The sequence below is a fragment of the Cicer arietinum genome, chromosome 1 (assembly GCF_000331145.2).
Source record: "Cicer arietinum cultivar CDC Frontier isolate Library 1 chromosome 1, Cicar.CDCFrontier_v2.0, whole genome shotgun sequence".
NCBI lineage: Eukaryota > Viridiplantae > Streptophyta > Magnoliopsida > Fabales > Fabaceae > Cicer > Cicer arietinum.
In genome coordinates, this window is record NC_021160.2 from 32,879,633 (window position 1) to 32,891,323 (window position 11,691).

The following is an 11,691-nucleotide window of genomic DNA, read 5'->3' on the forward strand; positions in this document are numbered from 1 at the left end:
TAATTCTCAAATGAAACAGATTTTTTGTGCGAACCATACTTACCTCCAAGTTCACATTAATCGGTGCCCCTTCCTCACAACTCCGAGTCACAAGAACATTTCTCACTAAAAAAAAATTGTTCAAACTAGTAGTTAATTTCTTCAACAAAATAAAACACAGTAATCCCAAGTTTCAATAGAGAACCGCTCCCTCCTTTGTGAAAATATTTTTATTTTTTATTTCTTAAAATACATTTAGTTTTATTTGTTCAAACCTCAAGTTATATAAGTGTTATTTATGAAAGATCTTTACTCTCGATTCTCAAATAATGTAAGACTTTTTAATATATTGGAATACAACAAATCTGTTGCATGAGATCAGGAGTTACTGGAATCTGAAATTAAGTAACAAATAACTATAGGAAAATCTGGAGAAAGAAACTCATAAGCAGTAATTCCAGCTCCCGATTTCCATGTTCTTAAACTTTGATTCTTGATTTTGCCAGGTTCTGCGTGGATGATGCTTTTCTCACCCTTTCTTGAATACTGTCTATGGGGTTGGTTAACTTGCCAAGAACTGTCAAAATGTATTATGCAAACTTTCTGTCCTCCTCTGAGGATACTTTCACACAATCACTGCAATGCCGAGCAGTTTCGTAACACTACTGTGAACCATGACCTCCATTGTATTCATGGGACAACCCTCCAAAACAACACCTGCATTTACTTAATGTAAAAGACTCCCAGAGAATGGTAGACACCAATGCTCCTTTTGCTAGAAAATTTGGCAAAAATGAACCTGTCTTTGGATAAGATAGATGTTGAATTCTTGGTACGAAATGCAGATGATTACATGCCTGATATGTGGTTCAGTCAACCAAATTCAAGCATCACTAAACAACATTCCGTCAAAAGAAATATAGCTGAACTTAGGCTTGGTTCCAGAGTAGAAAGGCTCAAACGCAATATCAAAAGGCCTATTATCAGCAGAAGATTTCCACAGGAATTAGTGTTCTTGAATCCTGTTTTTGAAAAAACCAATATGTTAAATTGATCCTTGCTACTTTTTCATCACCAAGCAGATGAGAAGCAAGAGATTTCTATGAGATAAAAAATCAATGAAAGATGAGTAAACAGAACGGAAATCAGATATGGTTACTTCTGGTAGAATATTTTACGCAAAATCAGTAATGCAAGTCGCAACCCCAAATTTTTAGTCAAAATGTATTGGCTATTTCATATTTCATACGAATCACTAAACTTTGCTCCATGACAAATCATCGATTCAATTGTTTTACTCTGTATAATTAGCGCAAATTATGAGATACAATTAATAAAGCCTGATAGCAAGATATCTATTAGGGTTTTACTTAAATAAGCCAGTGTATGATATTCTCCAAATTCTTTTTGGCAGTAAAAACAAGCTTTATACCCATTAGATGTGCTTGAAATTTGCCATCTTGAGAATTGAATCAAGCAACCTGCACATTTCTTGTGCTTGTGGATGAGATTGATCACCAGCAAGAAACTCTTCAACTTTATTACCCACCTCTATTATACTGCATCCAGGTTTTTTCTTCATCCCTGCTTCTGAAATCATACTCCTTACTCTATTTGCCTCTGCATCCCACCCGGCTTCTCTATATATATTGTATGTAAGAACATGAGTACCACAATCACTTACTCCCATATCAATCAGCTTTTTCCACACTCTATTGCCAACATTAATATTCTTATAAATTCTACAAGCATTCAATATAGCACCCCACACATTAGGGTCCCCAGCTGCAAATCCACCCATCTTCTCCTCGATAAACCTCTCGGCTTCCTCCACCATCCCAGCTCTAGACAAAAGGTCCACTACACACGCGTAATGCTCCACACACGGCTCAACTCCGTAAGTGACACTCATCTCTTCAAATAACCGAAGACCTTGCCGAACCATCTTTGCGTGTGTACAGGCAGTAATGACAGCCACAAAGGTCGTCTCATTAGGTTGATTCCCACAAACAACCATTTGTTGAAACAACTCCAACGATTTCTTCACATCACCATTCAAGGCAACACCAGAAATCATAGCATTCCAAGCTCCAACATCCTTATCAGATATACCATCAAAAACAGCTAAAGCCGATTCCACACATCCACATTTCGAATACATATCCACTAATGCCGTTGCCAGGATGCGATTCGAGCGCTCCAATCTCCTGGCATAAGAATGTACCCAGATTCCCTGTGTGAGCGCACCAAGCTGCGCACACGCAGTAAGAACGGTAACAAGTATAGAGTCATTCGGTTTCACACCTTCATCCTGCATCTCTAAAAACAAAGCCAACACTTCCTTAAAGTCACTAACATGAGAATACGCCGCCATCATTGCACTCCACGACACAACGTTTCTCTCAGGCATTTCATCAAACAACTCTATTGCACTTTCAACGTGCCCAATTTTGCCATAACCGTCAATCATCGTCGTCCACATAACGACATCTTTCTTCGTCGTTTTATCAAACAACACCTTCGCTTTATACACGTCACGTGAAGCGGAGTAAAACTCGATAAACGCACTCACAACATAAGGGTCATTAGGTAGTCCGAATTTAACGACATGACCGTGCACTAAACGACCAATCATAGCGCTCCTCGAAGCGTAATTGGAAGAACAAATAAGTGCAGTGCACGCTTTGATTAAAGGTGGGAATGTATAGTTGTTAACGGCAATGCCGTTTTGCAACATTGTTGAGTAGCAGGAAAGTGCGGGTACAGGGGAATGGTATTGAAGGTAGGCTCTGATCATGGTATTGTGTATGAAAGTGTTGCGGTGAGTGAGGTGGAGGAAAATGGAATGAGCGTAAGAGAAAAACGACATGTCGTTTGAGGTTGCTGCGACGGAGATAATTGGGGCGAGGGAGTAGGGAGCATGTTGGATGCGGCATCGGAGGATTTGGGCGTGTAATTGCTTGAGTTGGGTTAGGGTGTTGCAGTTTTGAGCAAGGGTTGTGAGGAATGGCTTTTGAGTCATGTGAATATTGAACGGTGGTGGAGCATTTTTGGGGCTTCTCTCCACAGGAAGCAATAACACCATTAGCCTCCAAGCCAACTCTTCATAGTAGATCTTGGATGGTATGACTAATAAACTAGGCTCTATCAAGGAGTCAAAATCTTGTTTATGTTCTTTGGTAATCTAAATCAATATTTATATTATATCTATAAAAAATATTTCATTTAAATTGGTAATATAAACCACTAATATCGAATATAACAAATTTGAGAACAAACTCACTTTATTTAGGTTAGCAACAAATGGGACATAATTTATAAATATGGTAAAATTAAATTATCAACACATAAATGTTTTTGAAGTTGTAATGTTAATGATAAAAAAATCTTTGATTAAATATATATTTGATCGAAACTAATTTATCAATATGATTGTTGATTTATGTAATTGATACAAGATAAATGAAAAAAACTAAATTGAATGATATTGATAAAATTAGAGAATTAATTACATCAAATGTTGCAAATACTTATATAGTCATAAAACAATTAGCTAGTTGTAACTAATTAACCAATTTAACTAACCAACTAACAAAACTAAAATATCTAATATCCCCACAAACTGCAACTTATTAGAAATGATGTTGGAACTTAAGCACTAAGTGTTTAAAGTTAGAGCTAGTGTTATGTGAATTGAAAAATGAATAGAACTCTCACATAGAATTGATATCACACACTAGTAAAGTTTATAAGACAAAGACATAGCCTTTGAGATAATGACAAAAAATTGAAATCATCCGATGCATCTACCATCTGGCTGAGTTGGGTTTGAGCTAAGTGGTGTATTATTTTATAATATTGGAAAAAAAAAATTAGCGTGCATTTTCTTTTTTCTTATGATCTCCACCCTAGTTAACAACTAATTCAGTCCGTGTTTACCTCCTCCTATTTTTCGTGTGACATTTTAACAGACCCAATTAGACTGGGCGCGCGATAGTGTCGTAAATCCAGTCAAACTAGTCCACGTTTTTTGCTCTACTCGGTTGCAGAACTCTGAAGGTGTTGGAAAACACAAAAAAAAAATGAGAAGTCTAAATTGTGTTTTGGCATTTGTGAAAATTATTTGAGTTGTATAACTAAAATATATGTTCTTTATTAAATTATTCAACTTACGATTATAAAACAAATTTAGTACAATAAAGTTGAATCATAAAGAATATAGATTAGAATAAAAAAGATATATCTATCTATATATATATATATAATAGTTCACAACAATTTTTATAATAGTTCGCAACAGACCGTTGCTAAATCTAATCCTCCCCTTACTGAGAGATTTTGGTCTAGTACAGTCGAAGACTTAATCTATTATTTAAACAATTGTATACAAGTATTATTTAATTTGCATCTTCAGGCTTTGAGTATTCTTCTTTAGACTCTCTAGGTTGTCACCATTAGAACCCTTCTCAACTTTGTGGCAGATTGTTGTTGATGTTTATGAGTATTGTTGTATCTCTTCAAGTACCTCTTATAATAACTAAATTTATTTAACTTTAAGTCTACTACTTTGCATTTTGCGAAAGTTAAATCTGGATGAAACTTTAAAAGACTTTTGAATAAATTGAAGAAGTTTCCAGCACGCCATCTTCATTTAAAGTAAGTATTGTTAAAAACAATCTTATTCTTTAAAAGATAATGTTAACATTTTCGTCTCTCTTACTAATCCACCTATTCATTACTTGATCACTCACCTGCTAAAACTACAACTTTCTTTCCAACATTATCTCCATTGAAAAGCCCAACAAATGCAGAAGGGATGCTCTCTACACCCAATTACTTGTCTTCGATCACTTGCAACTGACCATTACGGACATAATCCGATGTTTTAGCAGAAAAATCAAAGAAAATATTCATAAAGTCAGCAGTTAAAAATCCTCTAATTGTGATTCTTTCCGATTTCTACTTAAATACTGAGAAATGTATCTGTTGAGAATATTACTATTGGAGATCTTGAATCAACATTTAAGGCAAATCAATCTTTAAGACATGTCTATATATTTCTTCATAATTTATTCAACGTATTTTCAATTTTAGAAAATAAATCTAGTATTTTTAGAAATCTTGAAAATATCAACATTGTTTTCATTGTTTACAAAAACAACTCCTTTCTAGTTTGTCTTCCATATTCTATCTATCTCAATTGATCATTACAGGAGTCCTCATCTTATTATTAACAAATTAAAATGACATAAACTTTAGAAAATAAAAACTCAAAAATGTTTTCAAAACCTAAATGAGGCTTCATTTCTTAATTTCAGCATATTATTTAGGAGCTTTAACATTATTGAATGTGATTAATATTATGTTCAACATTTAATATGGTTTTTTTATTAATGAAATATTTAATATGGTTGAATCTTGAAAAGTGTTGAACCGTGGAATTAATTTTCGTTAAGGTTAAATAAATTTTTATTCATATAAAAATTTTAAATTTCAATTTTAATCTGATAAAGAAAATAACATTTTTAGTACTATAAAATTATTATGTAAGTATTTTTAGTCTTATTGTAATATCAACTTAAATTATTTTTTTTTATTCATGTTTACAACACTATAAAAAGTTCTTCCATAAAAGAATAAATTCATATTTAATTCATCTCAAATTAAAAAAAATTTAAATTTGTGTGGATGAACTTTTAATAATGTTTTAAGAAAAGTGCTAGCAAGACACTATTTAACATAAACTTTCAAACAAATTTTATTGAATTGGTTAAAATTTACATATCGCACAAAAAACGAGTCATATATATAAATTTGGTGAAACTCGTGTGTCTTTTAATCAATCAAAGTGAATGAGTTATAAAACGTGTGTTATAAATAGTGTATTGCTAGCATTATTCATATTTCAAACATTCTTGCAAAATATTATTAAAAAATTTAAAAGTTGAACAATATTTCGTTCTACTAAAGACTAAAACAATTTTTGGAATAATTTTATAAGAATTAAAAACAAGTGACGTATTTTGTATAGAGAAATTAAAATTAAAATCTCTAAAATTTTATAATAACTAAATTTATTTAACTTTAAGTCTACTGTTTTGCATTTTGCGAAAGTTAAATCTGGATGAAACTTTAAAAGACTTTTGAATAAATTGAAGAAGTTTCCAGCACCCCATCTTCATTTAAAGTAAGTATTGTTAAAAACAATCTTATTCTTTAAAAGATAATGTTAACATTTTCATCTCTCTTACTAATCCACCTATTCATTACTTGATCACTCACCTGCTAAAACTACAACTTTCTTTCCAACATTATCTCCATTGAAAAGCCCAACAAATGCAGAAGGGATGCTCTCTACACCCAATTACTTGTCTTCGATCACTTGCAACTGACCATTACGGACATAATCCGATGTTTTAGCAGAAAAATCAAAGAAAATATTCATAAAGTCAGCAGTTAAAAATCCTCTAATTGTGATTCTTTTGTATACGATATTTAGCATGTTTGGTGAAGCTCTCTTTTCAGCATCTGTGTATTCAGAGATTATACCACAAACAGCCACTCTACCAAATGCTTTCATGTTTATAATTGCTGCCTCCAACATTTCTCCCCCAACATTGTCAAAATATATGTCAATTCCATCAGGAAAGTACCTGGAATTAAAAAAACTTTTTTTCAAACATATGAAATGTCGCTTTTTAACTTGTATTCATATATATAGCATATTGGGACTTCGACTTCGAAATGAAGGTGTGTCTGTTGTCTGACATGATACCGACATTTATTGGTATATTCAATCGATACGACTAATTTCTATATTTGTGTCAGTGTTTCATATTTCAATCTGACTAATGTACGTGACATGAGTAACAAACCTTTTAAGAGTGGAGTTTAGATCTGTTTCTTCTTTGTAGTTGAAGGCATCATCAAATCTTAGTTTTTCTTTGAGTAGTCCCACCTAAGATAAAAAATAATTAATACATTAATATTTTTAGCTTAAAGACCAAATCAAGTTATAAAAGGGATGATCCTAATAAATCTTACCTTTTTTTTGGCTCCCAGCACAACCAACAACATAGCAACCTAAAAGTTTTGCATATTGTCCTACAATATTTCCAACTGATCCAGATGCTGCTGAAACAAATACTTTTTCACCCTTTTGGGGTTTGCAAATTTCAAAAAAAATCCCCCATAAGTTGTAAGTCCACTAAATCCTGCAATAAAGAATGGGCATAAATGATATCAACTCTTTGAAATGAGCAGTATATATGAACCACTTATATTCGATAAATCTTGGACCCACACATTTATTCTTGCAAAGACTAATATTATTAATATATTTTGTTAATATCGTTCAAATTTTATTGAAAAAAGGGATTGGACTTGCAATCTTTTTATCACTTCTTTTCTTAAATTCTTCACTTCAATCATTAAACTAATTTTATATCCACATGTAAGTCACATTTAACTTTTCAATGATAGATGTAAAGTTGAAAAACTATCTTACTTTATTTTAGATTTTTTTTTTGTTATAAAATAAATGGACAATTTAGATACATATATATTTTGACACTCAATTTAATTTTTTTTATAAATAATATTTATATTTTATTTAGTTATACCAATAAATAAATATGTTTGTATCAATATCAGTATGTAAACACATGAATAATTTATACAAAAAGTTTTGCTGAGAAGAGTTTGGATTCTCTCTATCCAAGCAACTATCAATCTCTAATTGTTTTTATTTTATTTTATTTTTTAATTTTTTTTGTTCGACCGAAAGTTTATATTATATAAAACATACATGTAAAATTGTGTAAAAATGTAAAATCATTTGATATGTTATTTAGATATATCAAAATTAATGTCATACACACTTTTATTAAATATCATTACTCTTTATGAATTTCAATAACATATTAAATAATTTTATATTTATATAAAATTTTATATCCATGGTATATAAAATATAAACTTTCAATTTAACGAAAAAAATAAAAAAAATTAAAGTAATTGAAAGAAATTTAGACCGAGAGTAAACTTTTAGAAATCCCAAGAAATGAAACAGGGCATGTGATACTAATTAAGTAATAAATAATTACCCAGAACTCCTAGATGATAAGTGAATGGAAATTCAGAGGACTCTAGTTTTTTTATTATGCTTTGCTCTTTAACCACACTGTACTCACCCCAGGTGAATACTCCCATAACCAAATTAATTTCTAGAAATAATATGAGATCACTTTCTAGAAATATAATGAAAACTAAATTAATTTAATATTAATTTTTTTTTATTTAGAAAAACAATGACTGTGATATTTTGTCTAAATCTTTTTCCATTTAATATGTTGCTTAGTTTTTGTAAGTCCCCACATTATACATATTATTTTATTGTAAGCATCAGAAGCTCAGAAAAGTGACAAAAGAAATAAATAAAATTAGAGAAAGAAAGTGGAAGGACTAAAAGTTATGGCATCAGTTTCACGTGGACCCCACTATTTTATAATTCTTTTTCTTCTTCTTGTTTTGGGAAAAGGAAACCCAAAAATAAGTCTAAAACTAATTAATTAATTTTTTAAAATTTATAGTTATACAAATTATGATATTTTATTTAAATTATATTTTAATACTTTTGAAAAGACTGAAATTTTATAATTTTTAAGATTCAAACGTATCAATTAAATTATTAGATTATGGCAATCATTTTTGTTTAATAAATCAATAAAAAAAGTCAATTAATTTTAATTTGTTGATATATTATTGATTAACAATAAAACTTTACTATTTTAAATCATTAATAATGTGAGATCAATTACTCTAAAAAAGAATAATATGAAATAACTTCTAGAAATATAATGAAAACTAATTTAATTTAATATTAATTTTTTTTTATTTAGAAAAACAATGACTGTGGTATTTTGTCTAAATTATTTTCCATTTAATGTGTTGCTTTGTTTTTGTAGGTCCCCCCATATTATACATCTTATTTTATTGCAAGCATCTTGCTCAGAAAAGTGACAAAAAAATAAATAAAATGAAAGAAAGAAAGTGGAAAAGACCAAAGGTTATGGCATCACTTCACGGGGACTCCACTATTTCAGAATTCTTTTTCTCCTTCTTGTAATAGGAAAAGGCATCACTTGACGGGGACTCCACTATTTCAGAATTCTTTTTCTCCCTTCTTTGTATAGTCCACTATTTCAGAATTCTTTTTCTCCCTTCTTTGTATAGTCCACTATTTCAGAATTCTTTTTCTCCCTTCTTTGTATAGTCCACTATTTCAGAATTCTTTTTCTCCCTTCTTTGTATAGTCCACTATTTCAGAATTCTTTTTCTCCCTTCTTTGTATAGTCCACTATTTCAGAATTCTTTTTCTCCCTTCTTTGTATAGTCCACTATTTCAGAATTCTTTTTCTCCTTCTTGTATAGGAAAAGGAAATCCAACAAGTTCAGTCTCTCCCTTTGTCTCCCTCACTCACTCACTCACTCACAACTCCCTCTCACATAAGAGACTTGTGACGGATATTGTTGGAATTCAAATGTAAGTGATGTTAGATTATATATTGTTGCACATTTAAATTTGATTTATTTCCTAAATTGGTCTTTTAAGTTTTTTTTCAAATAAATTATGTAAGTATCAATACTTGCACATTGTAGTTTGTTTTTTGAATTTTCATTAAACTCCATTAAAAAAAGTTAGAAAGGGACACATATACAAACACATCATATACATAAACAACTGCACATTTATTTATCACGAGCACAAGGAACATGTATACAAACACACATTGTATTCAAGTATATATCATATTGTTAGAAATTGCCCTTACCTCGACAATATTTTATTACACAAGCAACTTACGTTACACTAGCATAACCTATTCGACAATTCTAACGACACCTCTCAATTTCCTTGTACCTTAAATCCATCAATTAACAAATTAAATAACTAATATACTACTTATGTCTTTTACATTTTGATTGGTATATTAAAAAAAGATAGAGAAAAAGATGAGAAAGGAAAAGAACGTAGAAGAAGACAAAATGAATAGAAAGTGATATAATTTTTTTTTAGTAAAGTTTGAGAGAAAGAAAAGAATGAAAAAAGAGATAGAAGTGTATTTGTAAATGACATAAATATCCTTCAAAAAAATAATATATGATAAAGAAAAATAAAATATAAAATAAATGTTTTCTTAAATGTTTTGATTGTAGATAAATTTTTTAGTAACAAAAGATTATAGATAATTTGTAGGTAGACGTAGCTCGTGTGTCATGTTTGTATTTTAGATTTCGTATGTTATATATTATAATGTAATAATTTATGTCAATTTTCTAAAAGTGTAATAACAAAACAACTCCATCTACGGTGAAAGGAGAAAATGACTTTCTAATATATGTTTTTTTTAATTATAAATATTCACTACTAGAAAAATTATTTTTAGCTTATATATTTAGCATCGGTCAAGCGCACAGTGCGTCAAATATTTTTAGAGAACTACAAAATCAACGATCGTTTTCAATGACCAAGTCAACGCCTAAGTCATCGTACTTCGTTGCCCTTATTCAAAGTCGTCACACTTAGGAGTGTGCAAAATATATGGTTAATTGGACCATATTGATAAATTGGTTTTTAGTGCACCATAAAAAACCAAACTATTTAAATGATTCATGAATTGAACCACATATCTAAAATAACTCACTTAACCAAACTTAATTCAAAAACCATTTTTACAATTTTAAAATTTGTTTAACCTCTGAAAAAAATTTTGATTTTGATTTTTGAAAAAAAATTGAAAAAACTCTTGAAAAATTTTTCCCAAAAGAATTTTGAAAATTATTTTTGAAATATTTTTTATCGGGAAATCTTTTACATTTTTTTCTCGAAAAAAAAAAGCAATTTTTTTATAAAAAAAAATCTATATTTTTTTATCAAAAGATTTTCTAAATTCAGTTATTAAATAACTAGTTTGAAACCGATTTTAACAAAAAAATTTAAAATATTAAACTGGTTTAGCACTGCATTGAACTTAATTTAAAATTGGTTTTCAAGAATTGAACAAAACTATTAATGTAGTTCAATTTTTGTATCATGAACACCCCTAGCTAGCACACCTCTACTTACTATCAACATATGCAGAAAATAGAAAAGATAAAATTCATAAAAGAAATAGTAAATTGCAAAGAAAATAGACAAACTGCAACAAAAATCAAAATGTATATCAAATAAGAAATATAGAAGATTAAAAAGAGTTTATTAAAGAATCAAATAATAGAAAAATTAAAAGAAAGAAACTCTTATAAGTGAGCATTGCATGTTCATCTTATGTATTTTACACCTTCAACCAAATAATTAATATCTTCCATAATTTTAAATGGGTTTCAATGCAATTGATTATATAATTTAATGGTATTATTAATGTAATACTAATTTTTGAATTTGAAAAGAGAAAAGTTTAGATATTCTTTTTCTTCTAAAAGAAGACATTAAAACAAAAACTATGCATTAACTAAACATTTTAAACTACGTGATGTTATACTTAATACATAATTATTATGAGTTTTTTTTTATAAAAAAAAAATGTGATTGTTATAAATCATTGAGAGGAGGCCATGTTGGCAAGAAGAGCTTAGAATGAGTTAAGAAAATAAAGTATATGTAGAGTTGCATACACAAAATTCATTAAATGTTCAATATTATTTTGAAAT

The 11,691-nt window shown here is 29.6% G+C and overlaps 2 protein-coding genes across 2 annotated transcripts; both read right to left on the reverse strand.

Moving 5' to 3' along the window:
* Positions 1-298: 298 nt before the first annotated feature.
* LOC101500587 (pentatricopeptide repeat-containing protein At5g66520-like) lies at positions 299-3,144 on the reverse strand. Its single transcript, XM_004488478.4, has 2 exons — positions 1,412-3,144; positions 299-1,001 (listed from the first exon to the last, which is right to left on the reverse strand). Exon 1 carries the CDS (start codon positions 3,062-3,064, stop codon positions 1,415-1,417), a length of 1,650 nt encoding a protein of 549 aa, XP_004488535.1. The 5' UTR covers positions 3,065-3,144; the 3' UTR covers positions 299-1,001; positions 1,412-1,414.
* A 3,001-nt stretch (positions 3,145-6,145) lies between these two features.
* On the reverse strand, positions 6,146-6,933 carry LOC101504417 (NADPH-dependent oxidoreductase 2-alkenal reductase-like). The gene is made up of 2 exons (XM_027330257.2): positions 6,855-6,933; positions 6,146-6,632 (listed from the first exon to the last, which is right to left on the reverse strand). The coding sequence occupies exon 2, from the start codon at positions 6,581-6,583 to the stop codon at positions 6,344-6,346; it is 240 nt and encodes a 79-aa protein (XP_027186058.2). The 5' UTR covers positions 6,584-6,632; positions 6,855-6,933; the 3' UTR covers positions 6,146-6,343.
* Positions 6,934-11,691: the final 4,758 nt, after the last annotated feature.